General features: G+C 50.0%; 10 protein-coding genes across 16 annotated transcripts; 5 read left to right on the top strand and 5 right to left on the bottom strand.

The window, feature by feature from the left end:
• The first annotated feature begins 79 nt into the window (after window positions 1-79).
• Window positions 80-1,397, top strand: LOC117589081 (endothelial differentiation-related factor 1 homolog). The gene is given in 4 exon segments (XM_034280717.1): window positions 80-231; window positions 350-473; window positions 768-928; window positions 1,007-1,397. Coding segments are annotated over 3 exon segments (612 nt in total). The 5' UTR covers window positions 80-231; the 3' UTR covers window positions 1,334-1,397.
• Window positions 1,398-2,286: 889 nt separating this feature from the next.
• On the bottom strand, window positions 2,287-5,580 carry LOC117589075 (nuclear RNA export factor 2). The gene is made up of 6 exons (XM_034280710.1): window positions 5,441-5,580; window positions 5,149-5,387; window positions 4,637-5,092; window positions 4,194-4,580; window positions 2,980-4,134; window positions 2,287-2,912 (listed from the first exon to the last, which is right to left on the bottom strand). The coding sequence occupies exons 1-6, from the start codon at window positions 5,451-5,453 to the stop codon at window positions 2,601-2,603; spliced, it is 2,562 nt and encodes an 853-aa protein (XP_034136601.1). The 5' UTR covers window positions 5,454-5,580; the 3' UTR covers window positions 2,287-2,600.
• LOC117589074 (importin-4) lies at window positions 4,746-22,792 on the top strand. 3 transcript variants are annotated; one of them, XR_004574188.1, is made up of 9 exons: window positions 18,153-18,324; window positions 18,611-18,783; window positions 18,848-19,566; window positions 19,629-20,032; window positions 20,409-20,518; window positions 20,577-21,702; window positions 21,775-21,992; window positions 22,057-22,597; window positions 22,657-22,792. XR_004574188.1 is itself a non-coding variant. In XM_034280708.1 (8 exons), the coding sequence occupies exons 1-8, from the start codon at window positions 18,259-18,261 to the stop codon at window positions 22,481-22,483; spliced, it is 3,243 nt and encodes a 1,080-aa protein (XP_034136599.1). In that variant the 5' UTR covers window positions 18,153-18,258; the 3' UTR covers window positions 22,484-22,792. The 3 variants fall into 3 exon arrangements, 2 of the variants coding, with proteins under 2 accessions (XP_034136600.1, XP_034136599.1); XM_034280708.1 differs by having other exon boundaries at window positions 22,057-22,792; XM_034280709.1 differs by lacking the exons at window positions 18,153-18,324; window positions 18,611-18,783; window positions 18,848-19,566; window positions 19,629-20,032 and adding an exon at window positions 4,746-4,750 and having other exon boundaries at window positions 20,411-20,518; window positions 22,057-22,792.
• Window positions 5,583-6,404, bottom strand: LOC117589079 (survival motor neuron protein). Its single transcript, XM_034280715.1, has one exon. It carries the CDS (start codon window positions 6,340-6,342, stop codon window positions 5,653-5,655), a length of 690 nt encoding a protein of 229 aa, XP_034136606.1. The 5' UTR covers window positions 6,343-6,404; the 3' UTR covers window positions 5,583-5,652.
• LOC117589077 (26S proteasome non-ATPase regulatory subunit 8) lies at window positions 6,475-7,417 on the top strand. Its single transcript, XM_034280713.1, has one exon. The coding sequence runs from the start codon at window positions 6,564-6,566 to the stop codon at window positions 7,356-7,358; it is 795 nt and encodes a 264-aa protein (XP_034136604.1). The 5' UTR covers window positions 6,475-6,563; the 3' UTR covers window positions 7,359-7,417.
• LOC117589076 (cytochrome b-c1 complex subunit 2, mitochondrial) lies at window positions 7,482-9,261 on the top strand. Its single transcript, XM_034280712.1, has 4 exons — window positions 7,482-7,642; window positions 7,783-7,916; window positions 7,968-8,271; window positions 8,336-9,261. The coding sequence occupies exons 1-4, from the start codon at window positions 7,598-7,600 to the stop codon at window positions 9,176-9,178; spliced, it is 1,326 nt and encodes a 441-aa protein (XP_034136603.1). The 5' UTR covers window positions 7,482-7,597; the 3' UTR covers window positions 9,179-9,261.
• On the bottom strand, window positions 9,285-10,285 carry LOC117589078 (syntaxin-8). Its single transcript, XM_034280714.1, has 2 exons — window positions 9,666-10,285; window positions 9,285-9,610 (listed from the first exon to the last, which is right to left on the bottom strand). The coding sequence occupies exons 1-2, from the start codon at window positions 10,195-10,197 to the stop codon at window positions 9,450-9,452; spliced, it is 693 nt and encodes a 230-aa protein (XP_034136605.1). The 5' UTR covers window positions 10,198-10,285; the 3' UTR covers window positions 9,285-9,449.
• On the top strand, window positions 10,649-12,349 carry LOC117589080 (polycomb group RING finger protein 3). Its single transcript, XM_034280716.1, has 4 exons — window positions 10,649-11,042; window positions 11,199-11,351; window positions 11,428-11,711; window positions 11,807-12,349. The coding sequence occupies exons 1-4, from the start codon at window positions 10,937-10,939 to the stop codon at window positions 11,930-11,932; spliced, it is 669 nt and encodes a 222-aa protein (XP_034136607.1). The 5' UTR covers window positions 10,649-10,936; the 3' UTR covers window positions 11,933-12,349.
• Window positions 12,390-13,735, bottom strand: LOC117589082 (female-specific protein transformer). 2 transcript variants are annotated; one of them, XM_034280718.1, is made up of 3 exons: window positions 13,323-13,580; window positions 12,722-13,068; window positions 12,390-12,654 (listed from the first exon to the last, which is right to left on the bottom strand). In XM_034280718.1, the coding sequence occupies exons 1-3, from the start codon at window positions 13,354-13,356 to the stop codon at window positions 12,439-12,441; spliced, it is 597 nt and encodes a 198-aa protein (XP_034136609.1). In that variant the 5' UTR covers window positions 13,357-13,580; the 3' UTR covers window positions 12,390-12,438. The 2 variants fall into 2 exon arrangements, 1 of the variants encoding a protein (XP_034136609.1); XR_004574189.1 differs by lacking the exon at window positions 12,390-12,654 and having other exon boundaries at window positions 12,934-13,244; window positions 13,323-13,735.
• LOC117589072 lies at window positions 13,875-18,065 on the bottom strand. Of its 4 annotated transcripts, none has more exons than XM_034280705.1 (4): window positions 17,869-18,065; window positions 17,007-17,805; window positions 16,200-16,941; window positions 13,875-16,139 (listed from the first exon to the last, which is right to left on the bottom strand). In XM_034280705.1, exons 1-4 carry the CDS (start codon window positions 17,951-17,953, stop codon window positions 14,022-14,024), a joined length of 3,744 nt encoding a protein of 1,247 aa, XP_034136596.1. In that variant the 5' UTR covers window positions 17,954-18,065; the 3' UTR covers window positions 13,875-14,021. The 4 variants fall into 4 exon arrangements, with proteins under 4 accessions (XP_034136596.1, XP_034136598.1, XP_034136597.1 ...); XM_034280707.1 differs by having other exon boundaries at window positions 13,875-14,914; window positions 16,223-16,941; window positions 17,869-18,064; XM_034280706.1 differs by having other exon boundaries at window positions 13,875-15,905; window positions 16,206-16,941; window positions 17,869-18,064.
• Window positions 22,793-22,816: the final 24 nt, after the last annotated feature.

Below are 22,816 nucleotides of genomic sequence, written 5' to 3' on the forward strand. Positions count from 1 at the left end.
CTAGCTAATAATATCTAATAGAACATCCAAATCGTGGAATATTACTTAAGATTTACCGTATATATACAGTATATATTGAAAATTCAAGGGTATATCTCGGTATATTTCCGAGGGTCTATCGGTATAATTCCGCGGTCACACTGACACATAAACCTACAAATTCAGATAGTTCTGGAATTTATAGTTTTAATTAATAATAAAAGAAAGTAAAACATAAGTGAAGCAGTCAATGTAAGTCCTGTCAAAGCGTGCAACTAGAGTCGAGCAACATTCATTCATAATTGTTGTACCATTCTCTCTCTAAACACGTCTCGTGCCTGGCCATAAAAAAAACCATACGAAATCAAAGATGTCAGACTGGGATTCTGTTACAGTTCTGCGGAAGAAGGCTCCCAAGTCGTCTACCCTAAAAACTGAGTCGGCGGTCAATCAGGCTCGCCGCCAAGGTGTTGCCGTGGACACCCAACAAAAATGTGAGTAGGGCCGGGAATCACCGGCCCCCGGTTGGCCCCAAAAACCCCTTTGCACACAGTCAAACACACATGTACTTGACGCTCGGCCTAACCTAATCACAACAACAAAACCTCCTGCTGCAATTGCGGTGATGATGTGTTGCGTGGCATTACTGGCGCCCCACCGCATTTCACAAGGCGCAGTAATCTGCATTGGGGGGCTATTTTCTGCTTGGCCTAGTTTCCACTCAACCATCAACACTCGCCCACGGTTCCGATCTATATCTGCTATTGATTTTGTCATCCAATCCACAGATGGTGCTGGCACCAACAAGCAGCATGTGACCACCAAGAACACTGCCAAGCTGGACCGCGAGACTGAGGAGTTGCGCCACGACAAGATACCGCTTGACGTGGGCAAGATCATCCAACAGGGACGTCAGAACAAGGGTCTCAGCCAGAAGGACTTGGCCACTGTACGTTCTCAATCTCTTGCTCTCTCCTCAGCCCAAGAACTCATTCAAAATTTGATTCCTTCTCCTTTCGGTTGGCAGAAAATTTGTGAGAAGCAGCAGGTTATAACTGACTACGAGGCCGGACGCGGCATTCCTAACAACTTGATACTCGGAAAAATGGAGCGGGTGCTTGGCATCAAGCTGCGCGGCAAGGAGCGTGGCCAACCAATAGCGCCTCCCGGTAAAAAGTGAGACGACGCTGCAGCGTCCTCTGCTTGTGGCGCTCCACCATCGAACACCTCAACACGCAACAATTCCAACGCCAGACAGCAGCAGTCGCAGCAACAACAACACCAACAGCAGCAGCTGCAGCACCAGCAACACCAGGAGCCTGGCTGGAGCACCGTGAGCAGAAGACGCAAATGAAGCCTTATCGGGAGGCTCTTCACCAAATCAAATTCGGGTTAACCAAACCACGCAGCCCAAGACAGACAGGCAGACAAGCGCAACCAATCCTCCAATCCTTTATCTATGAGCGCCATAGACTTTGAATATTCTTTTGATTGAAGCCAAAAACCAAATCAATCGCCGCGATTCGCACACTCACACACATACATACAATGTCTTTTCCTACTATTAGCATGCACTATATGCTTTTTTAATTTGTTTTCTGATAAATTAAATATTGTAATTTTTAAAAATACAAATCACAAGGAGACCGAGAGAGAGAGAGACACTAAACGCGAAACGCAACAGACTAATTTGATATTATTTGTTAAGCGCTCATGGCTTGAGGGTAAAAAGAGAGTTTTCAACCAGGCAATGGCAATGCCAATTGCAATTGCCTTTCCTTTCGGTTATACCAAAATTGAAGTTGTGAAATTAAAAAGCAAACACATGGAAACACACAGAAATTTCTTTCAATTCAAACGAACATTTTGCATGATCCAACAAAAGCAAACACCAGCTTGATTAATATCCATTATACATATATCCACATAAGTGTGTGTACAACTAAATGAAATTATGCAAATTCTTAGAGCTTAGTCGGACTTTCACTTTACCTACTTTTTGTGTAACGTATAAGCGAATGTATCGTATAAGCAGGAAAGGAAAGGAAGGTTCGGGTCGGTCTTGTCTCGTAATTCTCGTAATACATACATTATGTATACAGGAAAACATATTCTTAATCTGTATTTAGGGTAACATTTCTAGTCTACGAAATATTTAAATACTGTAAGCGATGGCATTTTATCGATGTTCTCTTTCTCGAACTAACACTCTAGACTATTTTGCATAGAATTTATGCCAGCCCAAAACAGAGCAGAGTTACAGTACGGAGAGGATATGGATGATATATAAACAATTATATACCTATATATATATATACATGTGTATTTGCTATGAATGTCTCTTTTTCTGTGTAGTAGTTAATGTGGGAGATGATGGATGAGTCGTGTTTTGCCAGTGAATAACTCTTAAATATCATACAATAAATGTTTTTTTGGCCATCAAGCAGTCTTCAAGGGTTGATTTCACTGGAGGGTTGATAGGTAGGTTGTTCAGTTGTAATATTAGTATTCGATTAAGGTAGTTTGAAGGCACAAACATTTGTAGTTGCTAGTCTTTGATTTGCTCTTTGGGTTTTCAAATGAATTAGGATTCCACATCAATTAATATTAAGTATTGTTGCCTAGTGGAAGGCCGAGTCGGGAAGCTCTTTTTTTTCCACCATGTCAAGAAACAATTTGGTGGCCAGTTCGAAATCCCATTCGGCAGTCTCCACGATCCTTGTGCACCATGGAGATGTTAGGCCGGTTAACTCAAGGAAAATTATGAGCTTGTCGTTCTTGGCGTCTATTGAGTCCTCGGATGCGGGTGTCATCAGACGAACGTCTGGCAGTGGGCACACCTTGAACGCGCTCTTCAACTGGTGCCTCGAGGGATTCATGATGCTCAAGTGGTCATTGACGATCTGTAGGCGGCGCGACTCCTTGCCAAAGCCCTGACAATGGCAGATGGTAGATGAATCAATGAAATGATCCCAAATTGGTCTCAAAAGATGTCCTTACCTTTCCCTGATCATCGATCTTGAGTACAAAGTCCCTGCTAAAGGCCAAATAGAGCTCCTCCTGGTTGTGGGTGCATGGAGAGTCGTCGCGCAACAGCCCAGTGACGTGAATAACCGCCGACTTGCCATTGAAGTGCATCACGTCCGTCTGGAGGGAGACAAAGTCGTGGACGACACTCGGCAGCTCCATGAGCACGCCAATGATTTCCATCACACCCACATGGAATTCGTTTGTGGCCTTGGTGTAGTCCGACCACTTCCTGATGTCCCGCGAGTGCTTCGTGTACTTGGCGATGCGCTTGAAGAGCTGCGCGTTGAACGATTGCGAGCGACCCATCACATAGTTGCAGGTCATCGTGAAGATTGAGTCGTCCGTGTAATATTTCATCAGATGATTGGCTCGCTCGTCCGCCTGCTCGAACTCGCGCAGATAGTTGCGGAGAAATACGTCGCCCAGCATCTCGTAAGCCCCAATGTCGCAGAGGAAGTTTTTCTGCGGCGCCTGGCCCGGCTTGCTGCTCAGATCCACCCCATCCAGAGTCGTCAGTTGCGGGAAGATTTTCAGCACTGCCTGGATATAGTCATTGGGGAGACTGTACTTTGCGCACAGCGGATTGCCATGGAGGCGCAGCGACTTCAGCGGCAGGTCGCCCAGCGACTTGATGTCCTCCAAGTCGTGTATCCAATTGTGGCCCAGGTCTAGCGCCCTCAGGTTGCCCATTCGCGAGAGGACGCGCGCACCGTCTATTCGGAGAATGCCGTTGTTGCACAGACGAATCTCCGAGCAGTTGGACATGTACAGACGCGAGATAATCGACAGGATGTTGTTTAGAATTCTCGTCGAGCCCATGTGGACCCACAGGCCCTTCAGGCCTTCGGTTGCCTGAAAGTGCGACATCTTGAGCACTCGATTCTGGGCCACAAAACACTTCTGTATGCACTTGGTAATCCTCTCCTGGGGATCCACGTGATGCAGCTTAAAGCGACTGACATTCATGCGCATATAGAAAGGAATGGTGCGAGGAGCCACTCTCACATCTGGATCAACCATTGGCTCCGCATCGGGAAGTTTCATCTCCAGATTGCAGCTGTGCACCAAATATTCAATCTGCTCGAAGCAATTGCGCGCCAGAAAAATGTGCTCCTTCCCATCAAACTACAAAAGGATTCACATCAGAAATCATTATACAGGCAGATCCCCAGATGAGAGCTCACCTTGTAGTAGCAGGGATAAATCTCAGCCAGCATTTGATTGGCCGTACTGAAGAATAATCTAAAAAGTCGTTGCTCAGTCATCAGGTGCATGCGATCGGGTACCAGAAAGGCATGCCAATCTTCGCTTTGCTCAAAGTCCGCCAGCTTCCACTTATTGGTCCAGTCAATGCGTATGCCATCCGACTCCAGATCGATGTCATGGTTCAGGGGCGTGTAGGTGGTGTGGAGCTTGTCGTAGGGAATGCCATCCACCATACTGAAGTTCCCTTGCAGCGCTTTGATGCTGTTGGGATATCTGGAACTCTTCGTGATGGGGTTGTTGGCCAGCTTCAGTTCCTTTGCACGAATACGCTTCAGCTCGCGGCACAGACGAACCGCAGAAGCAATCTGAAAATGTTCTCATAGTAGTTCTTGGTTTGACCTAACACCTGGCTGGCATATACCTTATTTCCACTGAGATCGAGGAGTCCATATTCGACATCGCCAAAGAGCTTGAGCGGATCCACGCTCTTCATTTGATTGTCAGCGAAAATGAAGCCATTCACCGAGCTAAAGCTGTCATCGTTGTGATAGATGCTGCTGCAGACGTGCCTCAGGGTGGCCACATTGGCCAGACTAACTACGATGCTCTTGAAGCAGGGATTCGCCCCGAAATTGCTTAGGTTCAACACGCCGCGCACGCCGTTGTGCACCTCCAGACGCTCCATTAGGCGCGAAACCTCCTGAGATATGAGCAGCGCAGGCGAGATCTGCTTGCTGCTATTGGCGGCCACACCGAGCTGCACGCTTATCTGTATACTGGCGCCGGTTGAGATGCTTAGGCAGAGCTTCTGGGCAAATAGCTTGTCAATCGCCGGCTTGCAGGCACGCGCCAGAAACTTGTCGACTCGAGAACCACGCTGAAAAAATAACAGTTATTAGCTAAAGGACGGACATTTGTCAATGGTGGGCCAACCTCATAGGCGACCGGATAGAGCTCCTCGCCGTCGATCGCATCGAAGATGGCTTCGAGTATCACTTGCTTTGGATCGTGCAAATACTCCAGTTGTCCCTGATGATGAATGCAAAACTCATTCCAGCTAAGGCCCGGCACACGATCGCCATAGCTTGAGCAGTTTCTAAACACCCTGGTGTCGGGATAGTCAACCTGGATTGGCTGCGACCCATCCGAAAAGTTTAAGACGTATCTGTGGACTATGGCCAGGAAATAATAGACGTTTTATTTTTGAATTGTTCAAATATCTTACGGCGCGGATCCATCGCTTGCACTTATCAGGTAGAGAGTAAAATGCAAGCCCGACTTCGACCGGTTACCCAACACTGACAAGTTTCAGAATTTGTGCTGAGTTTCCGAATTGGGGTTGTCTCAAGTTTCTGAGACTTTAAGAATTCACTTTAAGATCTTTATTTTCTGTTGGCTTCTTAATGGATACAAGTCTTACAATTTACAAGTTTCAAGTTACTTCTTGGGAGTCTTTTTCTTTTCCACCTGTCGTGGAATGGCCTTCTTCCCCTGGAAGTAGCCCGTATAATAGCCAGACATATACCATGCAGTGAGCATGGACATAAGGTCCTGCTCCTCGCCTGGATTTCCACAGGGGGGGATTATGGGAGGAATCAATGGCATAGTGGGCATGCCCGGTCCTCCAGAGAGACCAGCGCTGGCAGCAGGTTTTGCCTTGTCCGACGACTTCTTTGAGGCACTGGCAGGCTTTCCGCGAACTTTTTCCTGTTGCGCTTCCTCGGCCTCGTACTGGTAGGCCATTATGGACTGCTGGCGACGGGCGTCCTTGCCCCAAGATTGCAGCAGATCGGCTAGCAAGACCTCCTGCTCGTTTTCATAGCCCAGGTAGCGGATCACACACGTAGCTGCCTCCTCATTGATGGAAACCACGGTACCCTCATAGTCCACACCATCAGTGTATGTGGCCCGCGCGAAGTCTCCCACCTTGAAGAAAACAGGCTCGGGGCTGGTGGCATCAGTGGCCGATTCAATGTTAAATTCCTCCTTCTTGTTCTCCTCCTCGCGCGTATTGGTGGAGTCTGCCAAGCGCCGGGCCAAGGCCTCGCGTGCCAAATTAACGGATTCGTCGTAGACTTTGATCAACAGAGAGTCGTCCCAAGCGGCGTCATTGGCGTCATCACACATTTTTTGTTTGGTTTAATTGTTTCTGGATGCAAATAGTTTCGATGGATCCGAAGATAAGACGGCGTGTACTCGCGTTAGTCAGCACTGACCAATCATCGATGACCAGTCATCGATAGGTGTGTACAATCGATTCAATACTCCCGAAAAGCATCTCTAGAGTCCACCAAAAACGAAACTCATTCTCCGTAGTTTTTGCAAACAAAGTAAAGCAATAGTTAAAAATGGCTTCGGTGGAAACACTATACAAGGAACTGACCGCCGAGTGGTCCAAGCGTCCGCCCAACACCAAGAAATGCGGCCAGCTGCTGGACCAACTGAAAATAGCCCTAGTCAAGATGGCCTTCCTACCGACAGACGGCAACGATGCCCAGAACTCGAAGAAGCAACTGCTGTTGGCTCGCTGCGTGCTGGAAATCGCCGTGGAACACAGCGTGTTGAGCAAGGATCTGCAGGCCTTTGAGCGCTACATGTCGCAGCTGAAGTGCTACTACTACGACTATGCCAAGATCATTGGCGAATCGGACAACAAGTACAAACTATTGGGGCTCAACTTGCTGTACCTGCTGTCCGGCAATCGGGTCTCCGATTTCCACACCGAGCTCGAGCTGCTGTCGGTGGACATCATTCAGCACAACCAGTACATTCGACCCATCCTGGCCCTCGAGCAGTACATTATGGAGGGCAGGTACAATAAGATTTTCCAGGCCAAGTCCTCGATGCCCGCTGAAGTCTACAACTACTTCATGGACCTTCTGGTGGAGACGGTGCGCGACGAAATTGGCGCCTGCATTGAAAAGTCGTACGAGAAGATATCCGCCAAGGACGCAGCCAAGCGACTGAATCTGCGTGTTCCGGATGAGATCAAAGTGTTTGGCGAAAAACGCCAGTGGAAACTGGAGGGCAATGGAAACTATAGCTTCACAGACCGCAGCATAAAGCCAAAAGAGGCCCTGCCCTCCGAGGAGCTGGCTGAGCAGGTGCTCAGCTATGCCCGGGATCTGGAGATGATAGTTTAAGGGACCTAAAAAAGTTGTAATATTTTAAAAAATGCATCAATAAAGTAACATTTAATCTATGCGTGGCTTAGTTCCGAAATGAGCCAGTTCGATTGTTTTGATTGTCGATAGCGCGAGCGGAGAACTAGATCTTCACAGCGGAGCGAACGACAGCGGAGTAAAAATTTTCGCTCTGCGATTATTTATAACAAAAAACTGCTTAGAAAGCATCCGAAAAAGTTAGTAAATTAATTAACGCCATGGCCTGCAACGCAAGTAAGACGCACCTCTTGCGCGCTATCGCTGTAAGTTTCAACTTAACCAACAAAATCACTGCAGAATAATTTCCCCTGTGGAAAGTCGTGTTACGTAAAAGATATAGTTGCTGTTTAAACTGTCTTAATTATGAGAGGACTAATGACACTGTTATCCTGTCTTTCGTCAGAAACGGGGCTATGCCACCTGCCCACGCCCCGTGGGCGACACCTCCGCCGTCAGTGTGAATGTTCTCGAGAACAAACTGGTTGTGGCCACAGCTGATGCCACCGTTCCCGTCTCGCGCGTGTCCGTTGTGCTGGGGTAAGTGACTGCCCACTGTTCCTGGATCATCATTAATCTGACATCTTGCAGAGCTGGTTCCCGCAACGAGGCCTACGATACCCTGGGAGCCTCCCATCTGCTCCGCTTGGCCGGAGGACTGAGCACCCAGAACTCGTCTGCGTTCGCCATTGCCCGTAACATTCAGCAGGTCGGCGGCACCTTGACCACCTGGGGCGATCGCGAGGTCGTCGGCTACACCGTGGAGACCACTGCCGACAATGTGGAGACCGGTCTGCGCTACCTGCAGGATCTGTTGCAGCCAGCCTTCAAGCCCTGGGAACTGAAGGACAATGCCAAGACTCTGCACAACCAGCTGGATGCTGTCACCCGAGAGGTAGGCAATTCTCAACTGTAGCCTGTAGCCTGTAAAAATTCCTAAAACCTTTATTTTTGTGCAGCAACGCGCCATTGAGCTGGTCCACAAGGCCGCCTTCCGTTCCGGTCTGGGCAACTCCATCTACATCCCCAGGTTCCAGTTGGGCAATCTGTCAACTGAAAGCCTGCTGCACTACGTAGCCAACACCTTTTCGGCCAGTCGCGCCGCCGTTGTTGGCGTGGGCATTGACAACAACACTCTGTCGGGCTTCGCCCAGACCCTGGAGTTCCCGAGCGGCGGTGGAAAGGCTGCCTCTGCCAACTACTTTGGCGGCGATGCACGCAAGGACACCACAGGACAGCGTGCCACTGTCGCAGTTGCTGGCCTGGGCGGCTCCATTGCCAACCACAAGGAGGCTCTAGCCTTTGCCGTCCTGGAGCAGGCTGTGGGCGCTGGTGCGGCCACCAAGCGCGGAAACTCTTCGGGACTGTTTGGCGAGGCTGCCAACAGCGCTGGCGGCTCAAGGCCCAGCACCGTCCGTGCTCTGAATGCCAGCTATTCCGATGCCGGTCTCTTTGGATTCGTTGTGTCCGGCGATGCCAAGGACATTGGCAAGACCGTCGAGTTCCTGGTTCGCGGCCTGAAGTCTGGCTCGGTCTCGGAAAAGGATGTGGCCCGTGGCAAGGCCCTGCTGAAGGCCCGCATCATCTCGAAGTATTCCTCCGATGGTGGTCTGATCAAGGAGATCGGACGCCAGGCGGCGCTCAGCAGAAACGTCTTGGAGGCTGACACTTTGATTGCTGCCATCGATGGCATTTCACAGCAGCAGGTCCAGGAGGCTGCCAAGAAGGTGGCCGGCTCAAAGCTGTCGGTCGGTGCCATTGGCAACCTGGCGAACGTGCCCTACGCTTCAGATTTGGCTTAAGTAGATCAACAAAAAGAAAAATAAGAACTCCCTTGTTATCCGTAAATGTAACGACTAAATAAACCTGTTGTCCAGTCATCAACGATCCGCGACAAACGCTGCAATCTTTCTCTTAAAAGCATTAGTTTAATTTTCATATAAATACACTTGCAGGAATGCCAGATGCACGCCGAAGGGATCTAGGATCTTTGGAGAGGGACATTCGCTCGAAACATGCATAAAACTCGATATAATATAACATAGAATATGGAATACGTTTAACAAGGGGAAACTACACAAGCACCACCACCAGAATGGCCACAAATAGAGCAATGATGAGCAGCCAGTAGCCCCAGGTGCTGTCCCTCCGATTTACTTGCCCAATGCTGTGCGTCTCCCGTTGCACTCCCGTCTCTACGCGATCCATTGCATTGGCCAGGTTATCGAGAATATCTGGAAATAGTCACTGGTTAGGAGCATTGATTAGTGGCCATTAATTAGCGCTCACTGTTCTGATCCTCCACTTCGTTGCCCAGCTGGGTGGCCAGGTTTCGCTGTCGGGAAATCGTGGCCGAGAGCACTTCGAGACCACGATTCTGATCTTCCAGCATCTCGGCCTGCCTCAGCTTCAGGGCCTCCACATCGATGGGTGTTTCTCGGGGAGCGGTCGGCTGGCCCTGCTCCTGCCAGGCGGAGCCTGAGGAAGCGGCCAGCACATTGGCCCGCGAGCTGTTCGTAAATTTCTGCTTAACCTCGCGCAGCTGCGAGGTGAGTTTGTCCCAATCAATGCGCCGCTGCTGCAGCTCCTCCTCGGGACTGGTCTCCCAGGTGATGGCATTGTCTAGTACTACCTTTAGATGCTTGACATCTTTGTCCAACTGATCCAGCCCCGCTTTGATGCTGTCTGTGAGCTGGATGTACTCCTTCGCCTTGGGCTGACCCAGTTGCTGGCGCTGATGCAGTTGGACCAGCAACTGATGGCGCAGTCTCTCGCAGCCCTCGTACTCGATGTCCCATAAGTCATGATCTACGAGAGCCATTTGGTCGACACTTTTATCAGCAAATTAAAAAACTACGCCGAAGCCAAACAATAAAACAAAAACAGCTGTGCAGCAGTGCTGCAAGTCACCAGAGTGCAGTGTTTGAAATACTCCAATGTTCTTGACATTTGAAATGACATTTGACATCTGCACTCACACTTTGAAAGGCGATATCTAGAGACTTGCCGATATCTGTGACTGGGGAAAGTCGTGATTAATGTGATAAATATAGCGACAGTAAATATATCTCAACACCATTATTTTTGTATTAAAGAATTTATTATCTTTTTTAATATAATTTTAATTAATACTTTTTGATAACAGCAACAACTTCTTATGGGTTTTTGCTTATTATTATATAGACATATGCACATGTTTGGCGAATGTGATGGCCGTGTCACAGCTGCGAATGGTGATTTGAAAATACTTTCAAGTAACAGGTACGCAACTATCGCCCATCCCTGACTCACACGTACACACAATTTAGTCGTGATTTCTTTTATTTGTTTAAAATTATTGCTAAAAACTAAACAAAAAAGGGTCTTAAACCGTTGGCCAACATGTTGAGTGCTTGTGTTAATGTTTGCGAGCCTTTTCCCTAAAAGGAGGCCAGCGCGGGCCATTGTTCTCTGCACCTGGTAATCGAGGGAAGAGAGTGGGAGAGCACGGCACTCCAAAGAACCAACTCTACACTACAATAAATTAAATAAAAGTCAAACAACAAATTCAATTATCCACCATGGAGCGGCGCGTGAAGCTGAAGACAATTAACCCGCACATCACGTGCAAGATCTGCGGCGGATATTTCATTGATGCCACAACTGTGACGGAGTGTCTGCACACATGTGAGTTTTACTGACGTTCGTTGGAGCCGTGCCGTGCCGAGGCCTGCCCGGTGGCAACACCTGCCCCGCCCCACCAAGCCGGCTCAACTCAAGCCTCCAGAAAACAGACAACCAGAGGAGCAATGAATTAAATTTCGATTTTTTGCAACTTTTCAGTTTGCAAGAGCTGCCTGGTGAAGCACCTTGAGGAAAAGAAAACCTGCCCCACCTGCGATAACATCATACACCAATCTCATCCCCTGCAATACATCAGTTTCGATCGCACCATGCAGGACATTGTGTACAAACTGGTGCCGAAACTGCAAGAAGGTTTGATTTGGATTTTGCTTTGATTTGACGACGAATGGCAACCAATTAGTAATTGTTTTAATTCTCAATTTTCCAGATGAATCGCGCAGGGAGCGAGACTTTTACAAAAGTAGGAACATGCCTTGCCCGAAAGACATCACGCAAAACCATGAAGATGACAATGAGAAGGTCATGGAGGCGCATGCCGAATCCGACTTCCATCGTCTGGACGAGCAGGTCAACGTGTGCCTAGAGTGTATAAGCAATAACTTTAAGAATCTGCAAAGGCGCTTCATACGCTGTAGCTCCCAGGCGACGATAACGCATCTCAAAAAGCTGGTCGCCAAGAAAATCCTCAATGGGATTGAAAAGTATCGTGAAGTAAGTGCTCCCCTCCACATTAATTATATTTCGTTCGAGCTTCCACACTTCTACAACTGCTTAACCCATCAAATCTCTCTCTCTCCCTATTAAAGATTGACATTTTGTGCAACGAGGAGCTGCTGGGCAAAGATCATACGCTCAAGTTTGTCTATGTCACACGATGGCGTTTCAGGGATCCTCCGCTCCGCCTGCAGTTTCGACCCCGAGTTGATCTCTAACAACTGCGACGATGGGCCTCTGCTGTTTCTAGTATAATGCTACAACAAATGATCTATTTTTATAATTTATTGACAAAGCGTAAATATCGTAATTAGGAGAGTACCTACCCCAAGCATAGTGTTAGACCCTCCCCCGTCCCCTTTCCGTATCCCACATCTATGTATGTATGTGTAAATGTGCATGTATATAAAGTCGTAGTCTAATAGTTATTCCCTTCTCCCCCACCACCACCACCTCCTAGGCGTAAGTACTCCTTTATTTGTATCCTTTATCGTGTGTTTACCCCCTTCCCTCCCCTCCTATTTGTTGCTAATGTCGCCCCTGATTTAATCAACCCTCTCTATGTATTTGCAATATTTTCATGTTCTCATATTGTCCTCTTTTAAGTATCAAATATACACAAATATATTTATTATTTTAATGTACAAACCACACACAAACACACACGATTGTAAATAAACTTTTAATTATGTCGAAAGTCTCGAAGGGTGTCTTTAATGTGTCTTTAATTTGGGTGTTGCCACGAGTTTCTATAACTAAAACGAGATTGCGGATTGAATGGATGACGATAACGATATGGCTGGTGTCCATAAGGCCTGGAATATGGGGGTGCCTGAAACGCAGGTCGCATTGGTCTGTACCCAAATCGTGGACGCGGTGGATATGCCATTGGACCATAAATCCCATTAAACTGATGCGCTGGATGAGGTGCCGGCCAGCCCTGAAAATACACAACAAATTAGAGAGCAAATTAATTAAATTAATTGTAACCTGGGATTGGCACTTACGTATCCATATGCGAACTCATGTGCTGGCACTGGCACAGGAACTGTTATAATCCGCGGTGGTGGCGTGCGTCGCCGCGGACTCCGGGTCCGGCGTCGATGCTCGCCACTTCGACTACGGGAGCGACGGCGATGGTGTCGCCTTCGCTCAGAGGAGTTCGATCTCGACCTGGTGCGGCGCACCCGTTTAGCAGTCGGACGCGGGGATTTCTGACGCAGATTCTTCACACGATCCCGCTCACGCACGGGATCAGCAAAGTAGGGCACCGCCTCCTGATCGCGCACGCGGTCGCGTTCTCGTCCACTGTCTCGTCCATGCCGGTCTCTTCGGGTCCTTGATCCATGCGAATCTACATGGGAAAATAATTCTTAAATCATTAGAGAGCGTTGAGCAGAGGCTTGGGAACAGATCTGAAGTCCAATGATTCGCATGGGGATGTCCAATTGTTCCAGACTTTTTGGATGGTGTGCTCGTGTCCTTTCCAGTGTACATTTTCTTCCATTGCACTTTTCACTTTGTATGCCACTATAACAAAAACAACAAAAAGAAAAAAATTGCTATGCACTTGATTGGATTTCGATTACACTTCTCCTATATACGGACCTCGGTGGGACGCTCCACTGCTGTCGGCGTCCATTATAATGCAGATGCACTTTTTATGCACTTTTTTCTTCCTCTTTCTGCTTCTTCTGCTGCTGCTACTGCTCGCCGGGCTGCTTTTGTTGATACCTTTAACCCTTAAAGTCGTGGCTTTAATTGAGTTCGGCAATTGTTGATGTTAAAGACACAAATTAATAAAATCACGTTAACATTTTATTGTTATTTTTCAGCTTGGCGAGCTGTTGCATATATATCGACCTATCGATAACTATCACAATAAATATTAATTTGTTTTCTGATTGTTAATATGAGTTTGATTAATTTTTAGGCTGAAAACGATCCAGATTTTGGTGCAGATCATCAATCTATATGCTATATCTAATGGAAACATACGCTTTACACGGTGGGATAGCAGAACAAGGTGCCTCCGATTTATAACTTATCGGTTAACGATGCAAGGTGTGTGACGAAGAGAAGGATGGTCTGTACATCCACACCATGCAAAATAATTAATTGGCGCCATGTTTAAGAGTATTTAACAATTAAATAAATACATTTTTATTACAACGTAGCTGAACAGCTTTTATTCAAAATATGGGCATAACACAAAGCAGTTTTCTTTTCGAACAAATTAACATTAATAGAACATTGGGGGGGGGGGCAAGGAAAATGCAATTAAGATATACAAAAAACTGGGAAATTCTAAAACTTAACACTAACTGGCACGTTTATACGCTCGTTCTCCATTGAAACTATAATAAGCGGCTCCCTCTTGAGACCCTCACGCCTAGGCGAACGCAACAGGCGAACTTTAATCTCAACTTCCCCGCCATCGGGGGCAATGTAACATTCCCTGGGACTGATCTGCACAAAGTCCGACACATTGCAATGGACTTCGATCAGCTGGCCGGAGCGGAAGCAGTTCTTTACGGACAGTTTTGCAATGCTCCCAGCACCGAGCTCAATTGAAGCCGGCTGCACAGACCAGTTTCGCTCCACGGGCAGCAGCATTGTGGTTGTATCCGCCTCGTGCTCCAGCTCATCGACGGGCTCCAGCATGTTGCTTTGTGTGGGAGTGGGAGAGTTGGCGGCACAGATGGTGCGGAACAGGACGGTCTCCTCGGCCTCCGGCAGGAACAGGAGCGACGTCTCGGCGGACTCATCGAAGTCACGATTCAGGGTCAAGGCCACGTCGATGATCTTCACAACAGTGACCAGATCCAGGATAAACTCGGGCGGCTCGTTCAGCTGACAAATATTCCGCACAGGCTGCTCGTCTGGAAAGGGGCTCCAAAGGCTGTCCAGCATGGCGGAGGTAAGCTTCTCCCGCTGCCTGCTGCTCATGCGATGCACCAGGTGACGCATTCTCTGCCTGTTGGGCTCGTCCCCGCAGAAGATGCGCATGTTGGCCAGCGTCAGGACCTGCGAGGTCTTCTTCAGTATGTTCTTCATATCCTCACGATTCGGGCGGAATATTACTTGCACCGTGCTCTCCGTATGGGGCGGCAAAATCAACTTGCTGGGACGCACCTCGAACGCCTCGCTCAGACGCAGCTTCATCAGCACCGTCGAGTCCACAGAGATGCCCACGAAGGCTGTCAGCGGCCCCTTGTTCAGGAACTTGAAGCTGGCCGTGAGCGGGCCGGAGGAGAGCTCGCACACGTCCCCGATGGTGAGGAAACTGGCACCGACCGGCCCCTTGAGCAGGCCCTGAATGGAAATGGCCGCATTTCCGCCGTACCCATACAGGGGGATCTCCATGCCGGGCTGGCTGCTGTTTGCGCCCAGTGGGGCATAGAAGGACACCGCTCCAATGGCCGCTCCACACACGGTGGGGCAGAAATTAATCACAATGCTGCGGCACTCCATGGCCTGCAGGGTGATGGTGCTGCTGTCGCTGCCGACCAGCTGAAAGCCGGGTCCCTGGATGCCCAGGCGGACGACAAGCCGCTTGTCCGCCGTATTCTTCACCTGCATGGACTTTCGCATGTCCGTGCGCAGCTTGGTGCTGCCCCAGCAGAGGCTCGTGTGGGTTACCTTCAATGGCAGCAGCTTTCCATCGCGATGACTGAACTCGCTGGAGTTGGAGCAGCGCGAGATGCTGCGCGCACTGGCACTGGTGACGGCGCCGCGTCTTGCTGTTGTGCATCCACTCGTGCAGCTTGCCTCGCTGCCTGCCGGCGAGGAATTGGTTTTGCGAAGCGCTGCCCCGGGCATCAGTTGTCGCCGCTCGGAGCTGGTGGTGCTGTCCAGCAGTGGGGAGGACAGGCAGCTTCTCGGCGAGCACATTGGCGAGAGATTACGGGCTGTGGCCGCTGCGGAGAGTGAGGGACTCTTGGCGAGACTCGGCGAAATGGCAAACTCACCCTCTGTGGACGAGGGCACAGCGTCGCAGCCATCGAGGCGAGTGGAGCTCAATGTGGTGCGGCTGCCATTAGAATTGGCCGGACGGAGAGAGCCCCTGTGAGTGTGCAGCTTCTTGTTGACTGGAGTCTTGTCCACATCCACCTCATCGCCATCTTCGTCTGTGGTAGGCAGCGGCCGCACGCCGTCACTGCTAGCTGGACTCACAGCTCGGGGAGAAGGAGATGGCTTGGGGCGGCGTACGCAGTCACTGCCAGCTGGACTCACAGCTCGGGGAGACGGAGATGGCTTGGGGCGGCGTACGCAGTCACTGCCAGCTGGACTCACAGCTCGGGGAGACGGAGATGGCTTGGGGCGGCGCACGACGTCGCTGCTCGCTGGACTCACAGCTCGGGGAGCTGGGGATGTCTTGGGGCGGCGCATGCCGTCACTGCTCGCTGGACTCACTGCTCGGGGCGAAGGAAATGCCTTGGAGCGTCGCACGCTGTCGCTGCTCGCTGGACTCACAGCTGGGGGAGCTGGGGATGTCTTGACGCGACGCACACGCCTGGGTGACTTCAATGGCGACGATGGCCACTCATCCACGTCCGCCAAGACGGAGTCGTTGTCCGCACACGAAACCAAGATCTGGGGTTTGTCCGCCAGCGGACTCAGTGCTTTCCGCGACACGCTCTGTTGCAAATGCTTAAAGTCCGTGGAGTCCAGGACGGAGTCTGTGAAGCTCATGGTATCCGTTAGCTTGTGCGAGTCGCACAGCGTTCGCTCCGCATTGAAGCTGTCGTTTTCCTTGTCCTCATCGGCGTGCAGCTGCTGCCCCTGCCCCTGGCCACGGCCATGCTTTCGCAGTCGCTCGACCACCTCCAGGGTGGAGGTGTCTGAATTAAAGTCGAGATCCCGCAAGGCCTTGTCTATGGCCGAGAGACTCAATATCTCGGAGCTCGAGGGCGGACGCATCGTCTCCGCACCGGCTCCGCTCTTGGGCTGGATGGCGGTCTGAAATTTCTTCTTTGCATTTTGCATTTTCTTCATGAGATTCTGCCCCAATTTGGAGCCCATGTTCGAGGCCTCTGCCTTGGTGTAGGTCTTGTTGTCGGGCTGCGGTGTGTTCGCCACGAGAGAGTTGAATGTGGGAGTGGCAGGAGGGTTCTCCTCCAGCATTCGCTCGGGAGGGTCGTTGCTCACAATGTTCCAAATATTCTCCGAGCGTGTCTGGAAGTAGTAGCCCAAGGAGAAGTCCGGATCCCCGGCCAGCACAGAGCTGAAAAGAGCGCAGAGTGCGGATCAATAAGGGAAACCATTAAAAAATTAATCGCTTGAACTCACTTGGACACGGACGTTTCTATGTCGGATGCTGGTGGGGGAGCGGCAATCTTTTGCATTGCCTGATTGCTCAGCGTTGCTGTGGGCATGGCCGTGAACTCTTGGGCCCAGGATATCTCGCCCTGAACCAGCTTCGATTGCATCAGCTCGGCCGGTGCGAAGCTCTCGTCCATGTCCTGGCCAGCTGCCGCAGATTCCGAGCCGAAGGAGAAGCCTCCGCCGCCGTTCAAGCTCAAATTACTCAAATCAGCGGTGCGCGGCAGGCTGTGCGACGAGTTGAACGAAGACTCCGACTCCGTCAGGCTGCTCACATTCACATTCGATTTGGATTTGGTGTTTGAACAATTGCAGCCCGCATTCGCCTGGCTGCCATTGTGCAGCTTCTTCTCCAGCAGACGAGCCTTCTCCACAAACGATGTTTTTATTATGTCGGACACCGAGACCACTTTCCTGCCCCTGTCGCTGCGGCAGAGAGTCGAGCGGCCGGTGATCTCGGCCGGCTCGAACGAAATATTTCTGCCCTTCTGCGCTGGCGTGGGCATGGCAAATGAGCCGCTGCTGTTCAGATCGATTGTTTCATCGGTGACCAGCTCCGAGATGTTTGAGCTGTTGCTGGGCAGGGCGCTCGGTCGGCCCTTCGTTGGTTGGCCCTTTGCCTGACTGGAGCGCGGACGTGCCTTTTCCAGTGTCTCCTTGGCTCGCAGGCGCTCTGCCCGCAGTCGCTCGTGCACATTGGAGGCTTCCCTGAGACCCATGCCGCTTCCGTTCCCGCTCCTGCTGAAGCTGGACAAGTCACCAAACACTGCAAATATCAGAATTTATGTAAATTCGCACAAACTTTGCGCATTCTTGCGCTGCTGCTAACCTTTGAGATTATCCAAGCTCAATATGCCCAGCGAGGTCTGTTCCATTGGGCTGGTATTTCGAGGGCTCCTATTGCCTTTATCCATTGCGCTTACTAGTTTTTCACAATTGCAACAAAACAATAACAATTTAGTTCTGCAAAAAAGGCGACGCTTGGTTCCAAAATGGGCGCCAATTCCAGTGTTGATCAGACGGAGCGTGACAATTCCGAACAGAGTTGCCTTCAACCGATAGTCGACTGCGAGAAATACTTCAGAAATATATCGATATGGTTACATCTCTTTCGACGGCGGCATTAATCGACATAAGCAGGCGTGTGCTCAGTCTCAGTTAATTTAATCCTTAAATTTAATATATTGAGTAAACGAGAGAAAAAATTCACAAGTATACAATGGAGGCGGCATTGGATGAAATAATTGCCGGTCTGATGTGCACAGAAACCAAACGTATACACGAGGTAAGCACACAAAAGGATGTTATCCGTTCTCGGAGCCGTTTCCTCCCATTTACTTGCCATTAATAGGCAAGAAGCTATAATGCGAACATGCCTATGCATAGCATCTATTGGCACGTGATTTCTTGTACTTCTATACCGTATATATTTCCGCAAAAATCATTCGCGTTAGAGAGCGAACACGTTGTGAACACACGCACACACACGCGCAGGCTCCCCGTTAATTGAACAATTATTAATGCTGAAATTATATATGCATGTATATGTATGTACGTTACCGTTTTTCTAGAGTACCGCAGCTTTGAGCAAGGCGTTCGAGAATCCCGAGGCCCTGCCAGTGCTCTGCCAAATGCTAGTCTCGAATCGCGAGACACAGGCGCGCCACTTGGCAGTTGTGCTGGTGAACAAGCGTCTCCTGAAGCTGCGCAACTGGCAGATGGTGCCGCCCGAGCATCAGGAAGGGTAAGTCGATGGATGGCCGTTTGTTTTATAAGCGACTATTTCCTGACATTCTGTTCCGTCGCAGCATTAAGGCTTGCATGCTCCAGGCGTTGATAAGGGAGAAGGAGAAGGGCGTGAAAACTGCCATTGCCCAGGTTATTGGGACTCTAGTGCGTCATGAGGCGGACAAAAAGGACTCGTGGTTGGCCGAATTGCTGACCTTCATTTTCCAACGCTGCAGCATGGCCGATCCCAAAGAGAGCGAACTGGGCTCGTCCATCTTCGCCACGTTGACCGACTCCGCGCCAGATCAGTTGGTCAGCCAAATGTCGGAGATCTGTCAGCTCTTCTCGAGTGTGCTGAACACCGCCCAGGCCAATGGAGACATGGCCACCCCCACTGTGGCCAATATGATGGAGGGAATGTGCTCCCTGATTCCATTCATTGTCGGCCACACAAGCGCAGAGCAGACGGTGGCCAAGGTCGTCCCACTGATGGTCTTTGCACTCCAGGCCTTTGTCCAAAAGGGAGTCGTAGCAGAATTCACCACCGCATTTGAGATCATAGACTCGCTGGCCGAGTATGTGCCGAAACTGTTGAATAATTACATCAAGCTGTTGGTTGACTTCTGCCTGGCGGCGCTGGGCAACAAGGAGATCGATGATCAGATTCGTATTCTGGTGGTCACCTTCGTGGGTCGCATGATCCGTGTCAAGAAGAAGGCAATCGTCAAGCAGAAGCTCCTGGAACCCATCCTGCTCGTCGTCTTCGAGATGATGTGCTGTGAATACGACAACGATGATGGTTCGTTTGAAGCTTCTATAACTGTCAGCCAAATGGCTCTGCTAATCCGAAAACTTCTTTAGAGGACGAATACTTCTCGGGGACCAGCAACACTCCCATGACTGCGGCCTCTCAAACCCTCGATGTGATGGCTCTCCAGATGTCGCCAGAGAAGCTGATTCCACCACTGTTGCAGATTCTCGAGCCTGCTCTGCAAAACCCGGACCCACTGCGCCGTCGCGCCGCATTCATGTCCATGGCCCTCATTTCCGAGGGCTGTTCGGAGGCCATTAAACGGAAGTACCTTGAAGTTATGCTGAACATCATCAAGGGCGGCATCATCGATCAGGATCCATCTGTGCGCAACGCAGCCTTCTTTGCCCTGGGCCAGTTCTCGGAGTTTATGCAGCCCGAAATATCCAAATTCGCACCACAGATTCTGCCCGTGCTGTTTGAGTTTCTCCAACAACTGGTTGCCGAGCTGCAGGTAGGTGTTTTCCATGCCAAACTCAGTCAGTAACGCGCCAGTCTTTGTATCTTCATATTTATGTATTGTAAATTCTTTTGTTTGTGCTGCTGCTCCTAAAGGCTGGCCATGGGAGGGGCCATGCTACTGCAGCAGCCCCCCCGGCCAAAGATACAATAATGTACACGAGTCAGTTACAGATCAAGCGCATATCGGTGCTCGCCAAGTATAGGGTGCTGTTTCTGTTCTTTATTTTCTTGACTACCTCTTGCACTGCATCAACATGTCCATGTCCCTGTCCAAAGGGGCTTCTCTTTCATGCCACATTCACGCAGCACCTTAAACTTTAAGTGCATCGAACACACAGCTAACCAGAGTCTTTGGTAAACATTTACAGAGGGGCCAGCCAGAGCCCACCCACATGGATCGCATGTTCTATGCCCTGGATGTATTCTGCGAGAACCTCGAGGAGGAGATTGTACCACATCTGCCGGTGCTGATGGCTCGGTAATTAATCACTTTCTATGTCCATTTGTAATCCATATTTAATCCATTTATCCATCAGTCTATTCGAGTGCATGGATCAACAGAACTCGATTCACATTCGACAGCTCGCCCTGTCCACCATCTCGTCGGTGGCCACCGCTTCGAAGGCGAATTTGGTGCCGTATTTTAATCCCATTGTGGACATACTGAAGAACTATCTGGTGAACGATTGTGCCGTTGAGCTGAATGAGCTGCGCATTCAGTCCATCGATACACTGGCCGCGATCACCCGAACGGTGGGCAAGGAGAACTTTATGCACCTCGTCCAAGACACGATGAACTATTGCACGAATATGCTGGAGAAGGGCCCTGACGATCCGGACCTGAGACGTGCCATCTACTCTCTCATTGGAGCCCTGTCTGTCGTTATCACAGACAATATGACATCCATCTTCCCGAAGGTGATCGAACGCCTGATCCAGTCGGTCGTATCGACCGAGGATACGCTGGTAAAGGTGCGCGAGGACTCGCCCACCGGCGGCCTCCTGACCGAAATCGACTTGGGCGACACCGACAACGAGGACGATGATGACGACGATATTGGAGACTATCAAGTGGAGAACGACTACGTCTTTGAGAAGGAGGAGGCCATAATGACGCTCAAGGAGTTCGCTAAGAATTCGAGCACCGCCTTTGCCCCCTACCTGACAATGGTGTTCGAGGAGGTGTACAAGACCATTGATCACGGCCAGGATGTTGTCCGCAAGGCAGCCATTGCGGCGCTCTGCGCATTCGTCGTTACCCTCCACAAGATGAACGACGTAGACGGAGTAAAGCGCGCATGCACTATCCTCATTCCCAAGTTTGTTTCGCTGGTAAAGAACGACGAGGAGCAGGGTGTCGTCTGTCAAGTCCTCGAAGATCTTGGTGACCTGTTCAAGGACGTTGGAAGGGCGGCGTTGCCGACGCCTGATCTTGCCGAGGCGGTCATTGGATGCATTAAAGACGTGCTGCTTAACAACACAGCCTGTCAGTTCAATGAGCCGAGTGGCGGCGGCGACGAGGAGGAGGCCGATGAAAGCGAGTACGATGAGGCACTCATCGAGAGTGCTGGCAACCTGGTGGCAATGATTGGCCACTCCCTGGAACCTGAGACATACTCCCTGTACTTTGGGCGCATGTACACTTTCTTCTTGACCAAGCTGGTATGTACCAAAGACCTGGAGGAGATCCGAAGATCGGCATAACCATTTCCATTTCAATATCAATTTCTGTAGGAAAAGGCAAAGAAGAACGACGATCCAGATCAGCGTTCCTTCATCTATGGCGTCCTGGCCGAATGCTTCCAGTCGTTGGGCCTTTGTGTGGTCATCTACTTCGATTCGCTCTGTCCCGTGTTGCTGGCGGGCACCACCGACTCGTACGCCAAGTCACGTCAGAACAGCTACTTCGGCCTGGGCGAGCTGGTCTATCACGCAGAAGAGAAGTCCTTCGAGTGAGTGCAGTGAACACCGTGAGCAATCACGCGACTTATAGCATTACATTTGTCCAATTTGCAGCTCGTTTGGTGTGATTTTACAGGCCCTGTCTGAGGCTATCGCCAAGGAGCAGAATGCTCCTGCCTTGGACAATATCTGCGGCGCTGTGTCGCGCCTGATCATAACCAATCACAACATGGTGCCCCTGGATCATGTGCTGCCCGTTTTCATGTCCAGTCTGCCCCTGCGCGAGGACACTGAAGAGAATGACGTTGTGCTGAAGGCATTCCGAATGCTCTACCAGAATGCGCGTCCCAGCATTGCCAACCACATTGAGCAGATGCTGAACGTCTTGTTGCACGTGCTGTTCAAGCGCGAGTTTAGCGACGATGAGATGGCCGCCAACATGGCTGCCTTTGTGAAGGAGATCCGCAACGACTATCCCGGTCACTTTAACAACGTGGCCAACTCGAGTCCGAATTTGTGCGCCTTCGTGCAGTCCCTCTAAGCAGCGTCAGCAGCAGCAGCAGCCCCAATGTCAGACCTCTCAACTATTACTAGCTCATACACATTCGTGGCAGTTTTACGCCAAAATCTCAAATTATTTAGTCAGCAAACATCCCACAATCTGTCCATGATGTGGTCGAAGTTGAAACAAAATTATACACACAGTATGGATCATTTAAACTCTCGAAGAAGTCAATCCCTCAGAGAGATACACGGATGCACGGTACGAGCTAATGAAATGTTTTCTAATTTATAATTGCAAAGCGATATGAATAGTCTGAAATAAATTAAACGAATCAATGAAAACTAACCTATAGTCTGGCAATAATTTATT

The sequence above is a fragment of the Drosophila guanche genome, unplaced genomic scaffold, assembly GCF_900245975.1.
Source record: "Drosophila guanche unplaced genomic scaffold, DGUA_6, whole genome shotgun sequence".
In the NCBI taxonomy this organism is placed as follows: domain Eukaryota; kingdom Metazoa; phylum Arthropoda; class Insecta; order Diptera; family Drosophilidae; genus Drosophila; species Drosophila guanche.

Coding starts and splice junctions, on each gene's coding strand:
- LOC117589075 (XM_034280710.1), bottom strand. Junction 4,581..4,636: donor TCGATCTCAGTGGAAATAAG/GTATATGCCAGC, acceptor GAACATTTTCAG/ATTGCTTCTGCGGTTCGTCT. Junction 2,913..2,979: donor AGATCGATGATCAGGGAAAG/GTAAGGACATCT, acceptor TGCCATTGTCAG/GGCTTTGGCAAGGAGTCGCG.
- LOC117589079 (XM_034280715.1), bottom strand. CDS start 6,342: ATGTGTGATGACGCCAATGACGCCGCTTGGGACGACTCTCTGTTGATC.
- LOC117589077 (XM_034280713.1), top strand. CDS start 6,564: ATGGCTTCGGTGGAAACACTATACAAGGAACTGACCGCCGAGTGGTCC.
- LOC117589076 (XM_034280712.1), top strand. CDS start 7,598: ATGGCCTGCAACGCAAGTAAGACGCACCTCTTGCGCGCTATCGCT. Junction 7,917..7,967: donor CGCGTGTCCGTTGTGCTGGG/GTAAGTGACTGC, acceptor GACATCTTGCAG/AGCTGGTTCCCGCAACGAGG. Junction 8,272..8,335: donor TGGATGCTGTCACCCGAGAG/GTAGGCAATTCT, acceptor ATTTTTGTGCAG/CAACGCGCCATTGAGCTGGT.
- LOC117589078 (XM_034280714.1), bottom strand. CDS start 10,197: ATGGCTCTCGTAGATCATGACTTATGGGACATCGAGTACGAGGGCTGC. Junction 9,611..9,665: donor CGAAGTGGAGGATCAGAACA/GTGAGCGCTAAT, acceptor GACTATTTCCAG/ATATTCTCGATAACCTGGCC.
- LOC117589080 (XM_034280716.1), top strand. CDS start 10,937: ATGGAGCGGCGCGTGAAGCTGAAGACAATTAACCCGCACATCACGTGC. Junction 11,043..11,198: donor GACGGAGTGTCTGCACACAT/GTGAGTTTTACT, acceptor GCAACTTTTCAG/TTTGCAAGAGCTGCCTGGTG. Junction 11,712..11,806: donor GGATTGAAAAGTATCGTGAA/GTAAGTGCTCCC, acceptor TCCCTATTAAAG/ATTGACATTTTGTGCAACGA.
- LOC117589082 (XM_034280718.1), bottom strand. CDS start 13,356: ATGGACGCCGACAGCAGTGGAGCGTCCCACCGAG. Junction 13,069..13,322: donor CAGTGGAGCGTCCCACCGAG/GTCCGTATATAG, acceptor TTTCCCATGTAG/ATTCGCATGGATCAAGGACC. Junction 12,655..12,721: donor ATGAGTTCGCATATGGATAC/GTAAGTGCCAAT, acceptor GTGTATTTTCAG/GGCTGGCCGGCACCTCATCC.
- LOC117589072 (XM_034280704.1), bottom strand. CDS start 17,953: ATGGATAAAGGCAATAGGAGCCCTCGAAATACCAGCCCAATGGAACAG. Junction 17,806..17,868: donor GAGCTTGGATAATCTCAAAG/GTTAGCAGCAGC, acceptor TGATATTTGCAG/TGTTTGGTGACTTGTCCAGC. Junction 16,942..17,006: donor ATAGAAACGTCCGTGTCCAA/GTGAGTTCAAGC, acceptor CGCTCTTTTCAG/CTCTGTGCTGGCCGGGGATC.
- LOC117589074 (XM_034280708.1), top strand. CDS start 18,259: ATGGAGGCGGCATTGGATGAAATAATTGCCGGTCTGATGTGCACAGAA. Junction 20,033..20,408: donor AACTGGTTGCCGAGCTGCAG/GTAGGTGTTTTC, acceptor AAACATTTACAG/AGGGGCCAGCCAGAGCCCAC. Junction 20,519..20,576: donor CTGCCGGTGCTGATGGCTCG/GTAATTAATCAC, acceptor TTTATCCATCAG/TCTATTCGAGTGCATGGATC.